This window comes from Ambystoma mexicanum, chromosome 12 (assembly GCF_040938575.1).
Source record: "Ambystoma mexicanum isolate Mex_15411 chromosome 12, UKY_AmexF1_1, whole genome shotgun sequence".
Taxonomy (NCBI): domain Eukaryota; kingdom Metazoa; phylum Chordata; class Amphibia; order Caudata; family Ambystomatidae; genus Ambystoma; species Ambystoma mexicanum.
In genome coordinates, this window is record NC_090936.1 from 951496341 (window position 1) to 951523822 (window position 27482).

At 47.0% G+C, this 27482-nt stretch overlaps 1 protein-coding gene across 3 annotated transcripts in view; it reads left to right on the forward strand.

The window, feature by feature from the left end:
* TMPO (thymopoietin) overlaps positions 1–27482 on the forward strand; it is a 180784-nt gene that overhangs the window by 126426 nt on the left and 26876 nt on the right. For all 3 annotated transcript variants that reach the window (XM_069629428.1, XM_069629426.1, XM_069629427.1), the window contains 2 exons: positions 440–586; positions 4646–4740. In XM_069629428.1, coding sequence (XP_069485529.1) covers positions 440–586; positions 4646–4740 — 242 coding nt within the window. The remainder of the gene's footprint in view (positions 1–439; positions 587–4645; positions 4741–27482) is intronic.

Genomic DNA, 27482 nt, shown 5'->3' on the forward strand with positions numbered 1-27482 from the left:
AGATCTTATATCGTGATCTACTGTCCTTGTCCCTGGTTAATATTGCTATCCTCATGCATCATCTGGTCTTATATCCACATCTCACATTTAGGGGCACTGGTCCTCTGCTCTGTAAATCAATGTTGTATTTTCCCTGTAATTCTCAGTTATTAAACCTATGCAGCTTTTAAAGGAATCTCCTTTTGTAGATTGCACCTGTCCATTACATTTAAATGCTTGAATTGTTTTTTTTTTCTTGATATGCAACTGGAATAAAACAAATTGATTAAAGCTTCTGGAATGCAGCATTTGGGTCAAAATAAAGTTACCAATGCATGATTGATTAGGGGACTAGTTTGCAAAGTAATTTATACTGACATTGATTATCTTCAATTCCTAAGGTCCTACCTGTTTTTTTTTTTGGAGAGATTTATTGGATTTTTCTGTTTCTGTTACTTAGGCTCATTCTGAATATGAAAAGTTTGAGTCTCGGCAAGTGGGCAATAAGGTGACTGGGAATTACAAGCATTCAGCTTCTTTGCCATCATCCAGTGAGTTCTCGGAATTACCCAGCAGGACCCCGAAGAAAACCCTGATCAATGAAGAAGTAAATATTTTCAATCTATGAAATTGTCCTTTATTTGTATACTAGTGTTGTGCAGTCAAGACTGGTCAAGTGAAAGTTTGCATACTAAAAAGGCATGGCCACTCGCCCCCAAACCCCATTCTTCACGACCACACAGCACACCATTTCTTACTCCAAGATTTAATCATTAGCCAATGGTTGGTGCAACATTTGAGCCCTGCCTATGTAATCTATGTATATTGTCTTATGATACCATTTGTGTGGCTTGGCTTTAATGGAACAGTAATCCTCCAAATGGTTGATTAGATTAAAGCTGCTGTTCGCTTGAAGTGTGCATGTGTATTTTATTGCGTTCAAATACAGATCTGAAGTAGAGCAGTATTATGGGCTACATAAGCAATAGATTGGCTAGTAATTTAAGAATGGGACAAAAGTGGTCTGTTGGCCCATATGTAGAAGGAATCGCAAGCAGTCCTAGGCCCGGAACATACCCTGTCCGGCTTAACTTCCTTTTTCAACACCTGCCTCTCCTCAGCTACCTTCCCCTCCGCATTCAAGCATGCCACCATCATACCTATTCTGAAGAAACCTTCTGCTGATCCCCTTCTCACCTCTAACTTTCGCCCAATCTCTCTTCTCCCTTTCCTCTCTAAACTACTTGAACGCCTCGCCTATTCCCAGCTCTCAGCCTTTGTCACTAATCTCTCCTACCCCCCCTCCCAATCTGGTTTCCGACCTAAACCCTCCTGAAACTGCCCTCCCTTTTATCCTGAACTCCCTCCTCTCTGCTCGTTCCTCTAAGCAATCCTCTGTCCTTATTCTCCTCGACCTCTCTGCTGCCTTCGACACTATTGATCACCCCCTACTTCTCAACACTCCTTCCTTTGTTTTCAAAGGCTCTGTTCTTAACTGGCTCTCATCTCATCTCTCCTCCCGCTCTTTCACTGTCTCCTGGGGCGGCTGCACCTTGCCTCCCCTTGGAGTACGGCGTTCCCCAAGGCTCGGTTTGCAGCCCTTTCCTATTCTCCCTCTACACCTCGATCGTTGCCCCTGTTATCTCCTCATTTGGTATTTCTCAACATTTCTATGCTGATGACACCCAACTCTTCCTTTCTTTGTCTTCCTTCTCCTCTGACCTCCACCTCTCGTCCTGTCTCACTGCCATTAAAAACTGGATGTCGTCCCACTTCCTTTCGCTCAATACTGATCAGACTGAAGTCTTATTCTTACCCTCCAATACTCTTCCCCCTCCCTCTCCTCCACCTTTCATTCACTTCCCCACCTCTATCTCCACCCACGCTCGCAATCTAGGCATTCACTGTGACTCTTCCCTTTCCTTCTCACACCATATTTCTCTTACCTCTCGCTCCTGTTGCTACCACCTCCTCAATATTCGCAAAGTCTGCTCTTCTCTCACCTTCCAAGCTACTAAACTTTTAATCTCCTCCATCTTCTCTCGCCTCTTCTATTGCTCCTCTCTACTCTTTGGACTACCTGCTTCTCATCTTGCTCCCCTCAAATCTATCTACCACTCAGCCGTCCGTACCCTCTGTCTTCTTGCCCCGCATGACTCCATTTCTTCTTCATTCTCCTTTCTTGGCTGGCTTCCCTTTCACTCCCAACTTAAATTTCATTTCCTCTGCCTAGTCTTTAAATCCCTCCACGATCTGGCTCCCCCTCATCGCTCCTCTTTCTCTACTCCTGCCTGCTCCCTTCGTTCAGCTGATCACTTCCTTCTCACCGTCCCTCCGCCCCTCCGCCCCATGTGCCTCCAACCGCTTCCGCTCCTTTCAGCTCCTAGCCCCCCTCCACTGGAACACCTTACCTCTCTCCGCTCTATACCTACCTTTTCCTCCTTCCACACTTCCCTGAAATCTCTCCTTCTCATTCCCCACCATGAATCCTACCCCACCTCCCTTTCTCTCCCCTTCCCTTGAATCTTCCCTATGATCCTTACTGCCCTCCCCCTTATCCTCCCTCTTTTTCGCCCTTATACTCCTTCCACTTCCTCCTCCTTCCCATCCTCACCCCTTCCCTATTCCCCCCACAGATTAATTGCTCTACTTACTGTTTTTATTGGTTCGATTCATGATTGTTGCTTCTACTGTTAGAATGTTCTATGTATTCTGTTATAATGTAAAACACTTTGGATGAAAGCGCTATATAAACAATAAAAATATAAAATACCCCCACCATCCTTCCAGTTTCTAAAAACACTGAGTAACCATTATTTTTGTTTGTTTAAACCCACCTGCCAGTTGAGTAAAAATACCTTGGTCCCCTCAACAATGCTGCGCTATTGCATAAAATGTCACACCCAATGCTTGCCCCTCCTGCTTTAATGTGGGCAGCTGCTCGCAAGGTAGGTTCACTCCATAGAGCATGGGTGCACAACATACGGCCCGCGGGCCAGTTGCAGCCCGCCATGCTGTTTTGTCCGGTCCGTGAGGCACAAAGACTTTCCTAATGGAGGGTGGCCCGCAAGCAGCATCGGCTGCCCTCCATTCGGAAAGTCTTTGTCTTCCGGGCCGGACAAAACACTGGCCCTCATTGGCTCAGCACACATGCACCACGTCGCTCCTATGAGCCACGTAGTGCGTGTGCGCTGCACCAATGGAGGGCCAGCACTATGGCTGGCGTGGTCCATAAGGCTTGATGCCGGAAGGCATTTCAGCCTTGGACCACGCCAGCCGTAGTACGATTCCAGTTTACCTGCCTTACAGCACGTCTCCGGTAAGTGGTCTGTTTGTGTTTGTGTCGGGTCTGTTTTGCTGTAAGTTAGTGTGTATGTTGAGATGCGGGGGTGGAGGGGGTTGTCGGATGTGTATGAATGTTTGGATTTTAATGTTTTTTGTGTAGATGCGGGGGTGTCGGATGTGTATGAATGTTTGTATTTGAATGTTTTTTGTGTGTATGTTGAGATGCAGGGGTGGGGGGGTGTCGGATGTGTATGAATGTTTGGGTCTGTATGGGTGCATGTTTGTGTGTGTGCTGAGTTGGGGGGTACAACTGTCAGTGTTTGCTTCGGTGTTGAGGGTGCCTTGGGGCATAGTGTTTGGTTGGGGGTGAGGGTGCCATGGGGCATAGTGTTTGGTTGGGGGTGAGGGGGCCATGGGGCATAGTGTTTGGTTGGGGGTGAGGGGGCCATGGGGCATAGTGTTTTGTTGGGGGTGAGGGGGCCATGGGGCATAGTGTTTGGTTGGGGGTTGAGGGAGCCATGGGGCATAGTGTTGCACTCCAAGAGTGAACCCAATAATAAAGCTAAAACGGGCACAGTTAGGAGATGTACATCCTTTGCTTTTTGAGGAAACCTGACTCAACGAAGGCCATACTCCTCTTGGGCAACCCAAACAGCAAACTATAGCAGTCCAAAATAACGGAATGTCCAATCTAGGGTCAATAAAATATAAATTAATGTATTAAACAGACGAGATACAATGACTAAATAGAAATAAATTATAACCATGGAAAATGTGTAGTACAAAATGTAAGTTTGAAATGCAAATAAAAATCGTTACCCCTCAATAACATATTCTTTTTCTATGTGTTTAACACAAATTAGGGGTTTAAAAAGCCTCCTGCCACGCCCCGCCCACATTTACTTTTCGGCCCACTATAGCCCTCATGTAAGGTACTTTCGGCCCTCTGTCAAAATCAGTTGTGCACCCTGCCATAGATAATAAAATTAAAAAAATAGACCCCACCCCTTTCAATTAGCAGATTGAGTTTAATTGTTAAAACAATTTGGAATGGCCTTAAGGTTGCCATGTTTGTTGTCTGTAGTCTGATACTCTGTATATAGCACAAGCGTGCAAATTGTGTATTTGTGAAATGATTTGATTTCTTCATGTAGAAGGAAACCAAGTACTGGTTTCAGGAAGATATTCCAATAAAGAGCCAATTGAAAGTTATTACGCTTCCAACACCAGTTAAAACACACAGGAAAGCTCATTTTCTAATGTATTCTGCACTGGGTGACTGCATTTTTCTTTCATAATAAGCACAGGGATGTATGCTTTTTTGTACTTTAGTCCATTGACATTAAGACATACTTTTGATTTTTCTTTTTTTACCCAACAGGTTTTGGAGAAAATCTCAACCGAAGAAAGAAGGTCCAATAAAGATATTCTAAAGGAAATGTTCCCTTATGAATCATCCACCCCAACTGGGATTAGGTATGTTAAAAATCTCTCCTGTGGATGGTGTTAGCTGGAGACATCTCCAACTTCTATTTATATCTACCAAGACAATTCAAGCAAGTGCCAAGACATTGGTTTACTCAGGTGTCTCTCCTTTTGGTCGTTTGTATTCCTGGCCTATTCGAGAGTACTGTTCTAATGGATTGCTTAACTCTGACCTAGTGGTTAGATGTTTAGGAGGCAACCCTTGTTGGATGAACAGGGGACTCCTCCTTGCACTGGGACGAAGGGACCACATCTCGCCTGCTTTCTGCACCCTTCACTGACTCTCTATTGGTCGAAGGGCCACTTTCAAAACCCTTTGCATCACCCACCGAGCAGTTCACAAGACCGGCCTAACATACCTACAAGAAAAGATTATGCTTGCCTCCCAACACGCATCCTAAGATCTAGCATGGCCCTCCTATTAGTGATTCCTCCCTCCAACTCAGCCAGGAGTGGAGGGTCAGCGTCTACCCTGGCACCAACACAATGAAACTCTCTGCCTCCCCACATTCGACACAACAAGGACCACATGCCTTACGTAAAGTATTAAAAACCTGGCGTTTTCCCTAATCATTGAAAGCGACCGCGTAGGACTGTCAAAACATTCCACCATTGACCAGAACTTTTATTTCGGCAGTACCTAGAAAAACAACTGCTGCCCTCAGAACCTGGCCAATAATTACACCATCACAGAATGGGAACAGTCCGGACAGTGAGAATAGCTCAGTGGCAATATGCTCGCCTTGGAAACAAGACGACACAAAGCAACACAGGTTCGATTCCCGGGTCCACTCTTAGAACTGGATATTTAAGTGCATTATAAATATGCAACTAAGACAACAAAACAAAAAAATTATGTAACGGCGCCTCAATGCCCCCGGGCTGTGTGAGCACTTTAAAAATGCAAATAAATAAAAATAAAAGCCAACTGAAGCGACAAACAGGCTCCAGGACATGCCACTACTGATCCTCTGCATCGTTGCCAGACGACTTCGCCCTGACTTGCTAATCTCATCCAGACCTGACATACCCAAGCTTTAAGACCAAAGATGACTGTCTGTATATATCATGGGGACCATAGCTCGGCACCATAACCAAGCCTAATCACCATCTTACCACAAGCAAGCACTCCAACTCCCATCCCCCCCTCCCCACTACTGCAGGCCCTAAAGCCCTATGTTTCAAACATAGCCTTATCATGTCACCCTCACCTGATATACAAAGCATTACATGCTACCAACTATCCTCCTGACGCTGAATACATCTATGCCGTACTGCCCATTCTGCTCTCTGGCACCCCCACCTTGCTGCGATATGACTTCACATCTATAAACTCAATCATGCAAAAGAGTCACCCACCTGCCATACACCATGACAAGGGACCCCGAATATGGGCCTTTAGATGCCTAAAACGAAGTCACAAATTCCAAGGACCCGCCAACTGAGCGAACATAACCTACCCGCTCCCACCAGAGAGTCCGACTCGAAGATCCTCTGCCACAAACGTCATGAACAATCATGGCATGCATGTTAGCCTTCGAGAGTAATCTGAGTCGGAGGCCTCGTACCAGTAAGCACTATCACTCATACTTATATGTTCACTCAACTTTACACCAACAATCGAACGCAGCTATGCCCCTTGATCGATTTCGGCCTAGCTCCAAACATACTCTTACGTCCCGCCCCTTTCCTCCATACTGCATGGGTGTCCCTCGAAAGGGACAGGAGACGGAACCTTTTTTACCACAAAAAACCTGCTCCCACTCCTTTAAATTTAGAGGCGCGTGGGGTGCAGCCCTGGCAGCATGCACTGCCCTTAGTCTGCCCTCCGGCGCCACACCTCGGTCCCCTTTTCCATGTCGACTGGAACGGGCCAAATTCACCAGCACTCCTGGGTTTGGTTTCAGCCATGTAATTCTATGTCGCAGATACTCTTTTTTTGTCTTTTTATCATTCAGGTACTCTGTGCTTAGGCGTCGCGCTCCTCCCCGGCACAACGGGGTTCTGCGGGTGTCCATCCTGCGATAGGCTCTTCCCGACTAAAGACCCCTATGCCCTCTTCCTACGGTACCTTGGCGCTGACCACGACTGGCAAGCTTGTACTCTAGGTCTCCGAAGAACAGACTGGCCAGGTGGAGGGAGCTCTTCCACCTGAAGGACTTGGTCTATCATCAATCTAAGCCCACATTAGGGCCATTCTCTACCAGTGCACCCCGCAAGAGAGATTCCTTCCCAAGGACTCGCCCGCATGGGATGGAGTGCCTTTGTCCTGGTACCAGCACAAGTACCAAGGCTGAATCGGCTACCTGCTGCCAGGCCGAGAGGTCAGTAGATCCTCCCGGTGACAGTGCTGAGGAACCGGAAGGTTTTTACCGGGTCTTCACCTGAGGTGCTACACCCTAGTACCGGCACCTTTACGCAGTTCTACCGGAAGATCCACAGAGGGTGAACGTTTACCAGGCCTCTGCTTGAACAGGGTAGGCCCCGTGATCCACACCAAGAGTCCTGGACGGGGTGGGACCCAGTGAGCCGAGCAAAACGATGCAGGCACGTGGAAGGCAGCTCGACAAAATAGAAAATCGACATCCAGCAGACGCCCCTCCAGGGAAGGCAGGTGGAGGACCGTGTGTCTGACTGGTATCAATCGGGTTTTCGGCCTACAGTGTACCCTTCCTTTGCGCAAGGCAGGTTCCCGCTGCATCCATGTAGGCAGGAAACGCACCAACCCGCTACCCAGAAGTTCTTAAAGTTCCTCTGGATCATGAAGTCTCCTCAGATGGGGGTCATCCTCGAGGATGCCATCAGGGACTTGCTGCCTCCAATGGCTCCGGCGCTGCAGGCCCCAGTACAGGCCGCTCCAGTCCCTGTTCAGCCTCAGCAGCCCGCTCCAGCCCCCCCCCCCCCCCCAACTGATTGGTCAGGTGGTTCCATACCAGCCCGCTGTGCAGTCTCTGGATTCAGTCTCCACACCTTAGCCTGCAGCTCCTAGCACCCGCCAACCTGGACCCCCCCCCCCCCCCCCCCCCCCCCCCCCTGGACCCACAGGTGGACACAGATGAGGAGGACCCTGACACACCATCTTCAGCCAAGGCTTTCCACGAATGTCTGGCAGGGCTGGTAGAGTACTTGGGCCTTCCTCAACCCAAGGTCGAGCAACCAGCAGAGGGGGTTCTTGCAGAAGTCCTCGCGCTACGTCCCGTGGCCAGAGCAGGGATCCCAATGCAGGAGGACGCTTTTACCTTGGCCAAAAAGGGTTGGCTGAAGCCCCACTCGGCACAGCTGGTAAATAAACACCTGGACGCCAAGTACAGGTAGATGGAGTGGGGATACACTCTTGCTATCGGCCCATCCTCAGCCACACTCCTCGGTGATTGCTGCAGCATCTCTCTACTCCAAGCCTCAGCCGCCTCCTCTGAGTTGCTGCTGGGCAAGGAGAAGATCTTAAAGGCGTACGGGAAGAAGCTGTATTCCAATGCGTCCTTGCACCTGCATCAAGTAAACGCGGATTCCATGCTGGCAGATGTTAACCAGAGGCCCTGGTGGGAAATTGCGGGTTTCCTCCCAGAGCTTCTGGCGCAGAGCCAATCGCGATTCAAGGCGGGATTGGTGGAGGCCAAGATGGTGGCGCAGGACATCATGGAGTCCTCCGTGGCCCACATTGACACCTCTGGCCGTGCTATCTGTTTTGCCATGGACATGAGAACGGCCTGGCTCTGTATTATGAAATTCAACCAGGATGTCCAGTGACGCATATTAGATCTTCCGTTGGAAGGGGGTAACCTCTTCCACTCCACAACGGACGATGAGCTGGATAAAAGGAAAAACGGCTCTCAACAGCCAAGTCTTTATGGTTCATAGTCATTTTTTCGAAAAATAAATGTTGAAAAAAAAGTCGAATTTCTTTTTCAATAGGTTTTTTTTTTAAATGGGGGCGGGGGGTTCCCCCAACCCCCTTTTTTTCTATTTTTTTATTTTAGCCCTTTTTTATTCCCAGACCCCAAAATAAATATATAATTTTTAAAAAAAGAATTCAACTTTTTTTTTTTCGACATGTGTTCAAAAAAATGACTGCACACCAGTCTTTATCCATCCTTACAAAGACCAAGGCCAAACTGTACACCCAGTCACAGCAGCGCTTTGAGAAGGGGCATACGTACGGAGGGATCTGCTGCTTCCAAGAACAGAGGTCCAGGCAGCCTGACCGTTCGCCGCCCCAGCATCGGCGCAAACAAAAAGGGGGTGGGGGTAAGGGCTTTTTCAGGTCGTCCTCCAGTCTGAGGGGAAGGAAGGCATGACTCATCCTTCGACTCCACGTGTCTCCAGTGGGGGGCAGGCTTGCTCTTCACACACTTTTCTTGTGCCAGAATTTCACGGACCCCAGGATCCTCTATGTAGTCTCCACTGGGTACTGCCGCTCCTCCCTTCTCTCCTCCACTTCCACAGTTTGGGAAGCAACTCTTTTGGTGGCAATCCGGTTGCTCTTCGAGAGCCAGGCAATGGAGGAAGTCGGTCTCTCAGCGAGGCTTGGGCTTTTACTCCAGGATTTTTGCCATTCCAAAGAACCAGGCGTACTGGAGTTGTGCTTGACCTTTCCACCCTCAACCTCTCCCTACCTCTGCTATCAAAGCTGGCGTAACCATCTTGAATTTTTGTAGAGACATTGTGCAGGGGAGACTGGATGTACTCCCCTGGATCTGAAGGACGCGCACCTACACGTCCTGATCTGGCAGCCGCATCGTTCCTTTCTACCATTCAGTATCATGGGCTGTCATTTCCAATATAAGGTGCTTCATTTCGGCCTCAACTCGGCCCCCAGTGTGTTTACCAGGCTGAACTCTGTGGCGGCACTCCTCCGGCCGCAGGGCCACCACATCTACCCGTACCTCGACGACTGGCTCGTCAGGGCTACATCTCCGGAAGCCTACTCCCCACGCTCTTATGAACACACTGCACAAGCTGGTTGTTTCACTCAACCTCAAGAAGTCGCAGCTGCAGCCCATGCAGAGTCTGACCACCTTGAGCCTCATTTGGGACACATGCTCCAAGAATGTTTCTGACTTGACCATCTGACTTATGGCCCTGTTTGAACAAAGGAAGGAAAAAGAGGATCCAAACTGGAACCCTCCCGTCCCCTGCACACCTTAATGATGCGTCTGAACGACGCCTTAATCACAATATCAATGAGTTTACAGTCTAAGAATATATTTCTACGAATTTCAATGGAAAAGGACAAAGTTAAATTCTAATTGAATGATGACATCCATTCTTTGAATGTGCTAAACAAGTGACGCTTTATTCCAAGCATGGAAAACACAGAGGATTCAGTTCTTTGAACGGTGGCTGACACGTTTTAAGTAATTTCTCCTCTTCATGAGCCTGTAGTCTTGTGCAAGAGCTGAATTTCAAAAAAATATGGAGAAAGGAACAATCAGGATTGCGTTGTTCCCAATTAATTACCACAGTCTGTCTAATATTTAGTATCATACAGTCAAGTTATCCAGTGAGGGTACATACGTCTTATTCTCTTGTTCTTTCAGTTAAAGAATCCAAAAACCCAAACATCGGGATCATGAAAACAAATCTTTACATTTTCCAAATATAAATTATATCCAGAGCCAATAGTGAAATGTAAATTGATGTGAGGAAAGCTCCTCATACCTGGTTGGATGCTTCTGAATACAGCGTGGGTAAAAGCTTCAGCGTGTGCAGAAGTAAAGTGTAGGACGAAAGTTCTGATGCGCTTTCAGTATAAGGCAAATGCCCCACAAGCTGGAAATGAATGATACCGGTGCGCTATTATATATCCTGTATTCAATAGAATGACAATCTGAGTATGTAATCACAAAGTAAACACTCACCCCGTCAATATAAAAAAGTAGCAACGGAGCGTAGCGGTGCTAGTAAGAGAGTGCCGTGGATGGCATGTCTTCACCAGCGGAAAGCGGGTCAGCTACTTGCGGTCGAGTCTGCAAGTAATTAAAATCTCTAGTGAGTGCTACGTGCGTATCTCGCTGGGGTATACAGGTAGGTTGGTGGATGGAGGTAAGTGATAGTGAGAGATTCAAGGTATTGTGGATGCACTTACCGAATCTGGCACGGTGTGGTCGGCAATTAATCCCAGTGCAGTACGTCTCATGAAACTCAAATGTAGTTCGTCTCGTGAGTCTCGGTTCCGAATGCGCTACATCCCCGTGGTGATAGCTGCTAGGAGGTGGACGCTTCCCGACTGGTGTAAGACCCTCGAGCGTGTCTGCGGTCCGTGGAGCGTCGTAATGAATGACGGACTCCATGTGTTGTGAAACGTCAACCGGCGACGTCAGTTGTTGTGTATAGCGCGGCGGCCATATTAGAATGTAGGTGCCGTGTGGATATTCTGGTACGTGGAGTAATGCATGTAAACATAGCAGGAAACACTGGAGTACCCTCCACAATGATCAGACACTCAAGGAACTATTCCCTAAAGCACCCATGATCGCTTTTAGACGTGGTAAGAATCTCAGAGATAAACTAGTTAGAGCAGAAACGCCACCAAAGGACAAGCAAATGGTCCTACAGACCAAGAAAATGGGCACTTTCCCTTGCCTTTGTTGCTCACACTGGAACAATGTAACCAAAGGCAACAACATTATTCACCCATGCACAGGCAAAAAAATCAAATTACGTCACTATGCTACTTGCATGTCCACCGGAGTGATTTATGCAATTAAATGCCCATGTGGCAAGCTATACGTAGGCCAGACAACGAGATCAGTCAAAGAAAGGCTCACAGAGCATAAATCCAACATTAGGTGTCAAAACATGAAATCGCCACTCTCGAGACACTTCAAGGAAAATAACCACACAGTGGCCCAAATTAAATTTCAAGTTCTTGAAGTAGTCAAAAAACCCTATAGAGGCGGGGGCTATCAATCTATACTCTCTTGTAGAGAAAAATACTGGATTCACACATTGAATACACTGCTCCCCAAGGGCCTGAATGATGAATTCTCATTGAAATGTTTTGTTTGAATAGGACTCTCCAATTGATCGCCTTCTCTCTGTGACAATCAGGCAGCTGATTCTTCTTATGCCAATGGACTCTAAGAACTTGTTTATTCACTGCACCTCAGCATGTATATTATGTATCTTCACATACAGGGACTCCTTATCTGTGAAGCATTTAACTGTTGATACAACATACAGATAGTAGATTACCTGTCTAGAAATGCATGACTTGTCATTCACAATTGTTCCAACCATTAAGGGATCCGATATACCAGACAACACACCCATGTATCCTTGTTTTTGAACATCCACAGCCACCCAACCAGTACACCACCATCCTTAAATATCTTCACCCCTAAGAAAGGCAGCCTATAGCCGTCCTATGTTTACATGCATTACTCCACGTACCAGAATATCCACACGGCACCTACATTCTAATATGGCCGCCGCACTATACACAACAACTGACGTCGCCGGTTGACGTTTCACAACACATGGATTCCGTCATTCATTTTGACACTCCACGGACCGCAGACACGCTCGAGACACGCTCTAGGGTCTTACACCAGTCGGGAAGCGTTCACCTCCTAGCAACTATCACCACGGGGATGTAGCGCATTCGGAACTGAGACTCGCGAGACGAACTACATTGAGTTTCATGAGATGTACTGCACTGGGATTAATTGCCGACCACACCGTGCCAGATTCGGTAAGTGCATCCACAATACCTTGAATCTCTCACGATCACTTGCCTCCATCCACCAACCTACCTGTATACCCCAGCGAGATACGCACGTAGTAGCACTCACTAGAGATTTTAATTACTTGCAGACTCGACCGCAAGTAGCTGACCCGCTTTCCACTGGTGAAGACATGCCATCCACGGCACTCTTACTAGCACTGCTACGCTCCGTTGCTACTTTTTTATATTGACGGGGTGAGTGTTTACTTTGTGATTACATACTCCGATTGTCATTCTATTGAAGACAGGATATATAATAGCGCACCGGTATCATTCATTTCCAGCTTGTGGGGCATTTGCCTTATACTGAAAGCGCATCAGAACTTTCGTCCTACACTTTACTTCTGCACACGCTGAAGCTTCTACCCACGCTGTATTCAGAAGCATCCAACCAGGTATGAGGAGCTTTCCTCAATTTACATTTCACTTTTGGTACTGGTTGCAAGTGGCTCTAGATATAAATTATTTGGAAAATGTAAAGATTTGTTTTCATGATCCCGATGTTTGGGTTTTTGGATTCTTTAACTGAAAGAACAAGAGAATAAGACATATGTACCCTCACTGGATAACTTGACTGTATGATACTAAATATTAGACACTGTGGCAATTAATTGGCAACAACGCAATCCTGATCCTTTCTCCATATTTTTTTTGACATTCAGCTCTTGCACAAGACTACAGGCTCATGAAGAAGAGAAATTACTTCTCGAAACGTGTCAGCCACCGTTCAAAGAACTGAATCCTCTGTCTCCTATGCTTGGAATAAAGCGTCACTTGTTTAGCACATTCAAAGAATGGATGTCATCATTCAATTAGAATTTAACTTTGTACTTTTCCATTGAAATTCGTAGAAATATATTCTTAGACTGTAAACTCATTGATATTGTGATTAAGGCGTCGTTCAGACGCATCATTACGGTGTGCAGGGGACGGGAGCGTTCCAGTTTGGATCCTCTTTTTCCTTCCTTTGTTTATCTAGGTAGCCCTGTGCCTGGGCCACTTTTCCTCCCCCGCACCCTTAAGTTAGCCACATTTGGCCTTAAAATATCACTTACTTTTGATATCTAAATTAGTGGTGTGCATCTTCAACCCCCTCTCCCTTATGGCCCTGTTTGGACCAGGAACAGGGCCATAAGTCAGATGGTCAACGTTCCTCTGTCGCTTCACCTGGACCTCACATGATGGTCCAGGGACTGCAACCTGCGGGCAGGCACGCCTTTCCAGCAACCTACACCACAGGTCACCATCACCACGGACTCCCCTCTCGAGAGTTGGGGCCACCCTGGACAACTACGGCGTCCATGGTACCTGGGCCCGGCAGGAGTACCACATCATTTGGCTGGAATTGAGGGCCATCTGGCTGGCACACAGAGCCTTCCTTCCGGTTATCGAGAGAAAGGTGATCCTCATTCGGACAATTCGACCAGCGTGTTCTACGTCAACCAGCAGGGATGTACCAGACCTCCGCCCCCGCCCCCCCGTGCAGGCTGGCAGTCGGTATGTGGGAGTGGGCCCTGGAGATCTGCCTCAGGGCGGTCCACCAGCCGGGGAATCCAATCTGTAGGCAGACTGGATCGGCAGACTGGGAGCGGACAACTACAAGTGGCAGTTGGAACGACCTAGTGCTGCAGGAGATCTTTGGCAAATGGGGTCACCCTCAGGTGGACCTCTTTGCCTCCTGGGGCAACAAGACGTTCCAACTGTTCGCCTCCTGGCAGGGTCAGGGCCCATGCTCCCTGGGTGATGTCTTTCAGATCAGATGGGACGGAATGACTGCATACGCCTTTCCGCCCACTCCCCTAATTCACAGGGTGATCTGCAAGATCAAGGAGTCTCGCCTCCTCAGCATCATCCTAATAGCTGCATGCTGGCCAGCCAGGCTATGGTTTTCGGAGCTGCTCAGCCTCTCGCAGAGGCCTTCCATTCACCTGCCGACTGGCCCAGCACATCATCTGGCGCAGCAGGTAGGCAGGCTCATCCACCCCGCACCAGAGAAATTATCCCTCGCAGCATGGTTCCTGAACAGGTCACGCTAGGACATCAGCTTCTCAGGCTAATCTAGAAATCCTACAGGGCGCCAGGAGCAAATCTACCAGTTTATGGCCTTTTGAACGCATACAAATGGATCGAAAAGCAAATCCATCGATGGAAATGGATCGAATGCAAATCCATTGAAATGCTATCTTTAACATGTGTGTGTGTGTGTGTGTGTGTGTGTGTATATATATGTGTATGTATATATATGTGTATGTATATTACACAAGTATCAATGGATATGTACTTTTAAATGTTAAAGATAGCATTTGGATGCATTTATTTTTCACCTTAAAACGTTACATGGAGCTGTCCTTTGTTCAAATCTTTAAAATATTTCGGCACAGGCCAGCTTCATTTTTTTTTTGTTGTTTTTTGGGGGGGGGGGGGGTTCCCACCCCAGGCACCCCACCTAGCCCTTGCCCTTAAATTTAAAAAATCCATTGAATATCCAACAAATTTTATTAAATGAAGTATTTTCAATGAGAAAAATTCGATGGAAATGAATTAGGTTAATCAATTTTCAATGGAAAGTCTAGATACCAATCTACCAGGGCCCAGTATAAAAGCAATTGGACCAGGTTCTGTCACTGGGCAGACTCTAAGGGCTCAGACCCTCTGACATGGTCCCTGGATGATGTGCTCTCCTTTTTGGCACATCTCGCCGATTCAGGCATGCAGGTGGACACTTGCCGCACCTACCTGGTAGCAATTGGGGCATACAGTAACTCGGAGGAGGAGTTTTTCCTCTTCCAACCCAATTGTCAAGAGAAATTTGACAGGTCTTGCCAGGCTCTACTAGCCCATCAAGAGGCCGCACTCTGCGTGGGACCTCAACATAGACTTGGGTGCCCTGGCACACAAACCATTCGAACCAATGGTGTCCGCAGACGTCGGGCTGGTCACCATTAAGACTGCCTTGTTAGTCAGCCTCAGCTCGACTTGCAGAATCGGCGAAATCCAGGCGCTATAAGCCTCAGAGCCATAGACTACGTTTCACAAGGACAAGTTAGTCCTATGGACGCACCCAGCATTCCTACCTAAAGTGCTACATTCCATCTGAACATGCCCTGAAATTCTACCTTAACAGGACCAAGGGTTTCCGCAAGTCCGGGACTCCTCTTCGAGGATCAAGACTGGGGTATCAGCCCTCCATAGCCTGTTGGATGGTCTCGGCCATCAAAGAAGCCAACGAGGGACAGTGCAAGCCACTGACTGCTAACATGCACGCCCACGCGGTCAGTCAAGGCAATGGCCATTGCTTTCCAGCAGCATTTCCCCTGGCAAGTCATAAGCAGGGCGGCCAATGGGCGATCCCTTCGGCTTTCTGCAAGCATTGCTGTTTGGTTACCGGCTCTAAACCAGATGCTGCTTTTGAACAGGCGGTTCTTAGGAACCTGTTTGCTTAAGGAGGGTCTTCTCTCCACGCTGGGGCTACACTCAGTTGTAATCGCCCATGCAGTATGGAGGAAAGGGGACGGGACGCAAGAGTATTACTCACCGTAGTGACTAACGTCCTTAGTCACCTTTCCTCCATACATCCCACTAACCCCTCCCCCCCCCCTAATAAAGCTGGTGTCATTAGGCAATGTTAAATCTATTGTCGACACATCTATGGGGACTGTGGTGTGGCGGCGGAGTCAGGGCAGCACCCCCGCGCGCCTCTAAATTTAAAGGGGGAGGTTTTTTCTGGTGAAAAGGGTTGTCTCCCGTCCCTCGCGAGGGACGTCCATGCAGTATGGAGGAAAGGGGACTAAGAGTAAGTTGGTCACTACGGTGAGTAACTTGTAATTAAACTTCCTACACAGGCCATTGGCTGCCAGAATGCAGACTCGGTGACCACCTCCTTGCTGCTCACATTCCACGGAACTCACAATCACTGCACCAATTCTTATATTAGAAGGTGGCTACCAGCGCACCAACCACCCAGGCTAACACTGTACCCAAGCACTATGGACTACATCAGCTTGCGCCACTTACCTGCACTGCGGACCCCAAGGGCGTTCAACCCACAAGCGCTTTGGGATCATACCAATGGTTTCTGATGCTTGTTGATCTTCTTAGAATCATATGCTGTGCATATGGTCTGACATCCAGTGTTAACCGCGGAGTATTGAATCTTGTCATTCGAGAATCGCAAGGGGATGTCAACATGGGCGTTCCTGTAACACTGTCCCTACGTGACGTGTAGTGTACCCAAGATCCCTCATGCGTCGGTCCCTCAAATTATTTTTTCCACCCCGCATACTGATCGCCTTATGCGGAGCTAGTCAGACATTGATTATTGTCCCTTTGACCTACAACAATAGTTGTTAAAATACTTTAGATCACCCTTCCGTCCCTTATTTCGACGGCTGTTGCAGATCTCCGCTGAAAACCATCAAAACTTTGACGGATGGTGATCCAGTCGGCGCTGCCGACCACGTGGCCGGGCCTTCCTTCCTACTTTACAGTAGGGAGAGTGGGGTCTGGGTGGACATTTCTGTACAATCTGAGCATACCTTTCCTTCCTCTATCTTTTGGTCTTCCATCACTATACCCATCCTCAGCTATGGCGAGGACTCCATTTAGGTTTTGCCCCATTTGCGAAGGCAAATTTCTTTGGAGAGATGAGCATAAATGGTGTAACCGTTGCTTGCCCCTCGATCACAACGAAGTAGATTGCACAGCTTGTAAACTCCTCCGTCCTAAGACATTAAAGGAGCACAAAGTCAAGGGTTGGCCAGGCTACAGGATGTCGAAGGCAGAGTTTTCTCCCACTACCGCAGCCACCAAATGTGATGACAGCAATAGTGATGAACAGACCTCCGACCCGGAGGTCGTTGACCTATCGACGGAGCGTTCCCACTCTGCATCATCTGTCCCTGGCCCCGCCAGGCACGGCTCAGGCACTGCTATAGGGAAATGTACACCCCAGCGACAGACAAACATTTACATAGCACTAAGCATACAACCACAAGTAAATCTTTGGTCAAGTCGAAGACTTCAGCGCCAACGGGTACACCGGAAGTTCCGGCGGCACCCGCCAACCGTCAGGATTGGCAGCCCTCCCCACAGCCGCATATGTGCCTACCGACCGGGCAAAAAGAACAAAGCTTTCTATCTCTAATATCCCGGGTTCCGTCGAGACGCATAACAAGAAGGCATCCGGCGACAACAGGGTTCTGGCTCCGACGAAGGCTTTCCCCGAAGACGAGGCCCTGGCTCCGAAAAATTCTCCTTCACAATCGCAGGCCGAGGCTATGCACCTACTCCTCCCCCCCCACACACACCTCCCCTGTCTGCGGAGGATGTCGCTGACAGCTTAGTGAGAATTATTTATGCCGATTCACAAACAGCATTCTAGAGATTTTTCAAGGCCTAAGGAAGAGGCCAAGGATCTGTTGAGATCCAAGGATAGCCTAAAGGGAGTACCGTAACCCTCCCTAAACCGAAGAAAGGCACAGGGACGCCCCACCTAGGTCATTCCCCCTGGAAGAGTTTTCAGAGGGCAGGGATGGGATGTCTTCGACATTGGGACAAAAATCTTGACGTTGTACGACAGAAGAACGTTTTCCAGACCCTTTTCCACCATTCTAGGTCTTCTGTATGGACTAGAGAGAAGATTGAAAATTGTATGGAGAGACTGGACAGGTTTGTTACCCATTCAGAGCAACCCACGGCCAGAAGACCACGAGAGGAGAGCCCTTTCGACCCTGTGCCAAAATTCCCAAGTCTCTTTGACCCCTCTCAGGAAGAGGATATATACACCTATGACCTCACTGAGGAGACTCCTGCAGGCACTCAGGATGAAGATTAATTCAACAATCCTGAGGACATGCATGATCCCATAGAGTTGGGGGGGGGGGGGGGGTGGACCAGATATGGGTGACCCTCAGCCATGGCAATCTCCAGATCCTGATGCCCTTTGTTTAGATTCCCCCCCCCCCCAGAACACTCCCACTAGAACGACCCTCGCCAATGGATGATCAATTGACGTTTAACATCACGTTGCGCAAAGCAGCTGAACACTTTAAAATCACCACAGATGACGCTGCCTTTGTGGAGGTCCTCCTCAAAGAGAAGCTACTGGCCAGCCAGGCTATTCCTCTCAATTCAATTAAAAAAACGTCTGGCTCCCTCCTTATTAACACCTGCTCTTACAAGAGGTGTGAATCCGAGGATAGAAAAGCATTCGTCCTTCTCCCTCAGACCCCCTTTATATCAGAGGTCACACCAACCCAGACTCTCTGGTGGTGACCACTACAAGAAAAATAGCAAGGGTCCCTCTGTCAACCGGCGAGGCACTCCCTGATAAAGAAGGTAAAAGACTTTACGCCTTTGGGAAGAGGGTTGCGGCTGTAACAGCTTTTTCAACATGTATTGCCAACAATACCACCTTATTGGCCAGCTACACGGACACTCAGTGGCCCTTGCTACAAGAAGGCCTACAGGAGGTTTACCGAACCACTACGAACTAGTCTCCTGGCCACAGTGACAGAAGGCAGAAAAGCGAACCAAAGCATAACACTTTGGATTCCGCCGAAGCTGGATGATCTCTGGCGCAGGGCACACTCCTGAAGAGACATGCGTGGCTAAGGAACTGAGTTGAAGTGAGAGACGCACATGTCACTTATAAATAAACCCTTGGAAGAATCCAACCGGTTTGGGAAAGTGGTCAACGAGGCCCTTGAGACTGTAAAAAAGGAGCATGGCACCCTGAAAACACTAGACCAAATTACACAAAGACCCTCTACAAGAAGAGGATCTGGGGCCAGACTGCTTTTTCGTGGCCAACGCTTCCCTCAACAACAGTACACCTCGGGAAACAATTGGTCCTCTCCACAGGGAACCAGCGGATACACCACCCCGTATCCCCAGAGGGGTCAGCGTCGTGGGAAAGGATGGGGCTGGCACTCTACCCCCCAGAGGCTCCCCGGACTCGGGTTCAAAATGACCCAAAGATTCTGGTCCCCTCATGCCTCCCCGGTCAGGGCCCAGTTAACATTGTTCCTTCAGGCATGGGAGGGGATAACTACAGACCAGTGGGTGCTAAAGACCGTGGCCCAATGGTTCTGGATAGAGTTCAACTGGTCCCCAACATTCAGACCTCCACGAGCAAGAAGACTGACGCCAGACCATCTTTGCATCCTTCTTCAGGAAGTCGAGACACTACAAGAAAAGGGAGCCATGGAAATCGTACCTCTGTCGCAGGTAAAAGAAGGCATGTATTCAGTGTACTTCCTTGTACCCAAAAACGATCTAACCAGGTGCCCTGTATTAGATCTGCACCCAGTGAACACATTTGTAAAGCCACAAAAGTTCTGCATGGTCTCTCTGCAGGAAGTAATTCCCCTGCTATCAACACTGGACATGAAAGATGCATACTTTCATATTTCAATGTTTCCAGCGCACAGAAAATACCTCCGATTTATGATACAAGATGAGCATTATCAGTTCAAGGTACTACCCTTCGGCATAGCATCTGCACCAAGGATATTTACAAAAGTACTAGCAGTGGCAGCAGCAGCACATCTGCACAGGCAATCCATCCCGGTCTATCCTTACCTCGACGACTGGCTCATAACGGGGACTCTTACGAAACCTGTTTGCCAAATACCCAAAAGACGATGGATCTTTTATTCAGTCTGGGATTCTCGATCAACGAGAAAAAATTCAGCCTAGACCCCAGTCAGGTCAAGCAGTTCCTAGGGGCTCTAATTCAAACAAAGGACGGCCTCGGCTTCCCCTCCAACGAGAGGTTCCAAAACATGCTGTTTCAAATACCTCAGTATATAGCCAGTCGAGAGGTGACGGTACGCAAGGCTATGCAACTGTTAGGAATGATGGCGTCATGTATTTACTTGGTTCCTCATGTGCGCTTGCGCCCAATGCAGGAGAGGCTCAACAGCCAGTGGCGTCAGGCCAGCGGACGATGGGACGATCTAGTGGTTGTCTCGCCAGCCCTCGTCCTCTCGCTGCAGTGGTGGTCGAGGGACAACCTTTTGAAGGAGACATCCTTCACCACCCCCGCAGTGGAAGCCACTCTAACTACAGATGCATGTCTCACAGGGTGGGGAGCTCACCTGCTTCAACAAACAGCGCACAATGAGTTTGGTCGTCAGACATAGCATCCAACCACATAAACCTGTTGGAACGTTGGCAGTGTTCAAAGCACTAAAAGCTTTCCAGACACAACTGCAGGGAAGGACAGTCCTGATCCTCAGACAGCACCACAGCCATGTACTATCTGAACAAACAAGGGGGCACTCGCTCTCCATGGCTGTCCAACTGTCACAGAACATTTGGAAGTGGGCTCTCAAACGCAACATGTTCCTGTTATCACATGTTCCAGGGGAACTCTATCTTCTAGCAGACGTATTTGGCAGATATTTCCCGTTGACCATGGAGTACGAATGGCGATTACATGAAGACATTGTCTCCAACGTTTTCGCAGAATGGGGCTTCCCAGAGATCGATTTGTTTGCAACTCTGGAGAACACTCCATGCCAAGATTACACCTCCAGGTACCCCCAGAACCATTCCAAGGGGAACAGACTCTAGATAACATGGTCAGGGAAATGTGTTTACTCCATCCCACCCCCCCTGCCCCCCCCAACATCCCTTTCGCAACAAGATGGACCAGGAACCAGTCACAATGATACTGGTGGCTCACCAACCCATGTCCCCATCTCCTCCAGTGAAACTGCCTTGCCCGTACAACATGTTGTCGCAAAGCAAAGGGGAGACGCTTCAACCATGCCCGCAGACATGGAACTTAGCAGCCTGGCTCCTGAGGACATAGTTTGGGCACCTGCTGCTCCCTCAGAGATGTATGGGCGTACTCCGAGGCAAGAAAAACCAAACATTCGCTATTGCTATTCCAGTTAGTGGAAACGGTTTGTCATCTGGTGCAACTCAAAGAGCATTAACCCGATTAACTGCTCTCCCACACACATTGTTTTGTACCCAACTCATTTACTTGACTCAGGCCTGGTCTTTAACTCTAAAAGTTCACTAAGCTGTGCTTTCAGCCTACACTACATCACAAGAGTGTCGTGGTGGAAGATACCAGTTATTAAGGCTTTCATAGGAGGAGATGGGACCTAAATGTGGTGACTAGATTTATGGAGCCTCCCTTTGAGCCCATGCAAAAAGCGAGTCTTAGATCTCACTGCTTTTTAATAGCAATTACCTCCATTAGGGGAGAGTCAGTGAACTACAAACTACAAACCCAGGTTTGCGCCTAAATTCATTTCTAAGTTCCATGTGAGCCAATCTATAGAACTACCAACCTTCTTTGAAAACCCTTCAAGCATGGGAGAAAGAAGCCTGCACACACTTGATGTACGCAGAGCAGTCATGTTCTACATGGAAATAACTCAACCACTAAGACTAATCAGTTTTTCGTTTCAGTGGCAGCAGGAAGAGGAGATGCGGTCTCCAAATCCACTATCTCTATGTGGATTGTCAAATGCATCACACTCTGCTACTCTTGCTAAGAGAACTGCCCTTCAAGCCTAGAGCACGTTCTGCTCGAGGCACTGGGGCTTCCATAGCATTAATTGCAAATGTTCCCCTTGAGTCCATTTGCAAAGCGGCAACCTGGAGTTCTGTGCACACCTTTACAAAACACTAGGCGGAGTGGAAGTGGGAAGAAAGTGGTTTGTTGGGGGACGGAGAAGGATAAGGTACTGTCCTTGCGCTTTGGCCCTTTTGTGAAGAAATACGATTTACTAATCCTGCATTCACCTAGTCACCACAGCCAACTTTGTGACTTTGAAATAACTGTGAAATAACTTACTAAAACAGACCTACTTATCTGCGAGTGACTGTTTACAAACCTATATTGGAAGCCCCCCCTGTTGATCCGAAGATTTCCTTGCAGGTGAAAAAAATAAGGGGGTGGGGGGGCTGCACTGTGAAAAATGGAAGCCGCTGGAGTCCGCACTGCTGTCGTTTTGATTTAACATAGTAGTGAACGTGATCGAAGGTCGGATATTGTGGCAGAGCAATCCAGGTGCATATGTCAGCGGGAGACTGCAGAGCGGCGTCTCTTTGATCCTGCTCATTAGGTCCTGTCCTTCCGAATGGCGGTGTACTGAACGGCTAATCATAGTGGGAGACTGCAGAGACTTTTCTCTTTGATCCCTCTGTGAATTTCTGCCTTTGAAAACTTACGAGCGGTTGTGTTCTGTGTAATCCATATAGTGGGAAACTGCGGAGCCTTCTTGATCCCGCTCCATAGCTCTTTCTGTGCGAACTCTCCATTGTGTAACTGTTACTCACATTTGCTTCTTGAGATTTATTTATTTATTTGAATTTCTGTTGCAAGTCAAAAAAAGGAAAAAAAAGAGGGAAAATATTCTTGCCCAGTTGCCAGCAATCAGGCAGCAGACTAAACCCGGAGCTGGGACTGCGGACTGGGGGATAATTGTGCGAGGTGCAGCCTGCGGGCCACTCCTCTTAAGTGGTGTTCTTACTAGTAATGTAAACACCCTGCGCATTTAAAGTGGTCTACAGAGTAGTTCGGCTGTGTGTGTGTGTGGAGAAGTGTGAATTAGTAATTGCGAATCGCTATACACCTGCTGGCAATTGCTGATGTATACTAATATATATTACTTTTTCAGCTGCCACTTTACTGCGTGCGCACTTGTGAGTATAAAGTAAATTCTATTGCACTGTGGGGAAATATAATGTACTGTTTTCGCCCACATCATTAACAGTACTGCTATATATATCTATTCATGGAATCCACTTTGAGGAACGGTAAACTAATTTGTGATTCCCCAAAGAAGATGCCTGTAAATAAAATGCCTCGTAAAAATGAGGAATCCAGGCAATCCTTGGGGACAGGACAAAAGTATTTACTCTCGGTATCAGTCCAAGAAGATGAATGTGCTGTTCCTGAACAAAATTTACCTTTGGTCCTTCCCATTCCCCAAATTACTGTTCCAGAGACAGTGAAAGAGTCCTTTCCATTAACACCCTTCACTTTAAAGGCTGCAAATGACTCTGCAGTGAAATTTAAGGCAACAGCCTTGGGGATTGTTAATGATGATGTAAACTCTGAAGGTCCATATATTTCATTTGCACCCCTCTCAGATGCATCTATGCTTGCCCCAGGGGTAATTGCGGCACTTGAATGATGAATTAGTCTCTCACTTGGTCCCTCCACCCCGGCCGCCTCTGCGAGTGCATTTCGCGAGCAGGTGCATTTCCATCTGGCACCACGTCCTTTACCACCTTTGTCCAACGCACATGCCAACTGCAGCAAGCCTATTGCTTTCTTTGGTGCCAATAAGCTTGCCAGTTCTCCTGTAAGGGAATTATTTCCTCGCAAAAATGTACTTCTACAACCCGCAGAAAATGCCCATCCACCTTCCAAGCACACTCTTGAAGATACTCCACCAAACCCGACTATATCTTATTCCCCTGTGTCCTCCATACTTCGAGGGCCACTCCATGCATGCTAAGGAACACGGGCTTCACACATTCCCTGTACTCTCCAGGATTTTAAACGTCTTGGACAAAGGGCATGGATTTACCCATCACTTGCTAAAAGATATGCGGGAGAAATTGATCCTTAATACTGAGAAATTGGCCAAAATTGATGGGTATATTCTGGCTCAAGAAGCCTGTCAAAACTTTCACACAACTTGTCATGAGCGTGCTGCAACTATCATAAATAAAACCTTGTCCGCCGCCTCTCCTTTCTTGGTTGTACACTCACAGGGAACGCAAACAAGGGATGACATTTTGCTAGCAAAAGGAATTCCCACCTCTCTTGCTTCAGTATTGTCCTCAAACGCCTGTGTTGATTAAGTTACGACTGTGTCACCTCCCATTGATCTGGTTTCTGTTGCCAAATTGCAGCATGAAAGATTGTTACAGGTGGAACAAATTCTATTTAATGCTAAACTAGTTCCTCCCACCTTTTTCCAAAATGAATCTGGAGAATACCCCTTAAAAACAGTCACCTGACAGTCTTTACCCTCTTATTGATCTTGGAGAAAACAGACAGGATCTGCCCCAACTGCTGAACATCTTGTACTAGCATCCACAGCCTCAAAGATATCATACTTCAAGAAGGACTAAAAAAGCATTTCAGAAGGCTAGTAAAAGAAAACATAGAGCAAAAAAATAACACCAACTCGTCTAACAGCTCACATATGTCTCAGGCTTTATCTGTTGGCTCAGAGCAAGAGGTTGCCAAAGCTACTGAGGAACAACTCTTAAATCTGAGCCAACTAAACGAAGAAAGTAAAAAAGCACATCAAATCACTACAGAAAAAGGTGAAATATGCAAGCCTGGTGTGCCTTCGATCTCTTCTGATATGTCTCATTCCGAACATTCAAATATGAATACATACTTTCCAATTGCACAAAATAAAAAACCCTGTTAATTTGCTCCTGGTGCACCTTCGATTCCACACAGTGTAGGGCCTATTCCCCCTGCGCCTCTTGTTCAGGCTTTGATTCATTCTCCACCTTTGCTTGCAACTACCAAGGAAGCGTCCAGACAAGCAACATCCATGCTTAATGCACCTTCTTTACAACAGAGTAACAATGCACTTGCTTGTGGTGATATCCTAGGTCGCAATCCTCCAAAAGGCCCTCGGGTATTACTTGCTCAAGACCAGGATTCGGAAAAAGACTTGAGGTTGGAAGTACCTATTTTGCCCACTTTTCCTCTGGTAATACATAATGAAACCTTCCATTTCTAGAAATTCCCCCAGAAATGCAATGTACAATTGGCTGGATTAGCAATGCACAGGTAAAGGGTACCTCCCGGGTTAATCGCACCGTCCTAATGAATACTCTGTACAAAATTCCCTCTCTTCGTATTCTTGTAACGCAAGATGTAGAATTGATCAAACTTGCAAATATCAAGAATAACCGCATGCTCTGTCAAGTCCAAATTCCAATCATTGCAAAACTACTGTGGGAGTTCAAATCAGATTTGGTATTTTTGGGGCTTGAATTACATGCATTCCTTTTCAATAGAAAAAGCGATGGACTTTCTTGAGTTCATTCCACCTGTAATAGTTTCCCGTCAAAAGGAAACTGTGCCCTCCTCTGTCACTCAGAACGACAACTGCGAAATCTTGGCACAATTAGCCTCCTTGACAACTGCCTTAAATGGATTATTAGGTGTATTACCTCTCTCAAAAGCGGCATCCTCAAATTCCTCATTGCAGTCCTCATAATGTAATGAATTAATAATTGGGTCATGGAACTGTTGCGTTTGAAAAATTTGAAATCATGGTTTCTCATAAGGGGCTTCCAGCCACTACCATCAATCTTATTCATTCAGGAAACCATGTCCACCAAAGACTTTGAATTTGATGGCTTTACCTCTTTCTACAATCCAGCCACCAAGAATAATCAAGGTCGGCCCTCAAGTGGGACAGCCATAATGCTCAATAATAACCTGCGGTTTACTGTAAACCATAATTTTAACACATCACTTTTTATTATGATCGACCTTACCATTTCTAGCCACAAACTAAAAAATGTTATTCTTATCTCACTCTACTGGAACCCTGCTGCTCTGTCTATTGATTCCGCCATTAACACCTTCATTGAACTTACCGTAAATAACCCTCAAGCGGAAATTCTTTTAGGAGGGGACTTAACTTTTTATATGCCACCACTGCTTTAGATCCATTCTCTACCATGTCCAGTCACCTCAGGCACGCCTCTGCCTACGGCAGAAAATGGTCCCAATTTTTTTTTATTTTTTTTTTCCTGATTGGGACTGATTTGGAATCTTTCCATCATCGTTGCAAAATTATTTTACGTGGATGAGAGGTGTCTCTAAATCAACTATTGATTACACTGTGATCTTGAAAAATGTATCGGGCTTACTCTGCCCCATTGTCGCTTCCTGTTACTATTGGTTGATTACGCCATGATATTCACTACTATTGCAACTGCAGTAGAAAATTTCCAGAATGTACCGAGACTTTAGCACTAGTCGAAATTGACAGAACTCTACTTTCGATTCACTGGAATGCTTCTACATGCCGACGCCTAACATTCTTAGTGAATCGCGATCTTTGGCCGGATTGTGATCAACGTCATAACCCTTCTGAAAAAATTCTTAAATGGAATCTGAACATGATCCAAGTACATCTTAAATCACTGACTCCACACTCAAACCTATTTTGCCTACAAGTGTTGTACATCCTTCCTTTTCTGTCCAGCTTGCCACAAAAAAAATGTAGAATTAAGGCATCCAAAGAGAGGTGATTTTCACCTTGGCAGTGTGGAATGTTGTGTTGCAAAAAAACAAATTCAAAAACGAAACTAAAAATTTGCTTTCAAACCTTGCTTGTGATAAATCAAAAAATGGTTAGCTACATCTGTACTTACAACATTAGACATTTTGCGAATTCTACGTTCCGTAAATGGGATTGTCCGCGACTCTTCAGATTCGTCTATCGATGGTACCACCTAGGCTAAATTTTATGAAGCTAAATACTCTCTTCCGTCTAGGTTCTCTGTTTGACACTTCAAACTTATTGCTCATGATTCCATCTAACTGCCCTTGGACTACCATAGTGTGCTTGCTATCAACTAACTTAAGTCATCGAAATGCGCAGGCCCTGATGGTCTACCTCCATGTGTGGTAAAAGATGATCCTCAATTTTGGGCAATTATTTTCTTAAGGAGCTTCCAAATTGTCTTTAAAACCAAGTAATTCCCAGACTCATGGGTCACTTCTATTATCATTCCTCTTCACAAAAAGGGCCCTCTGAATGATCCCTTGAACTTTCGCCCTATTGTGCTCATTGGCGTTGCAGCTGAAGTGTTGGGCTGCTGTTACTGGGTGAGGTCAAAACTTTTATAACAAATTCCATCCTTAACAAAGCACAAAACGGGTTCCGAAAATCCATGGGTACCCAACTCAATGCAACAATATTAGCTCACGCTGCTGCTCAATCTTCCACTCATGGGCCCATCTTTATTGCCTCATTAGACCTTTCTT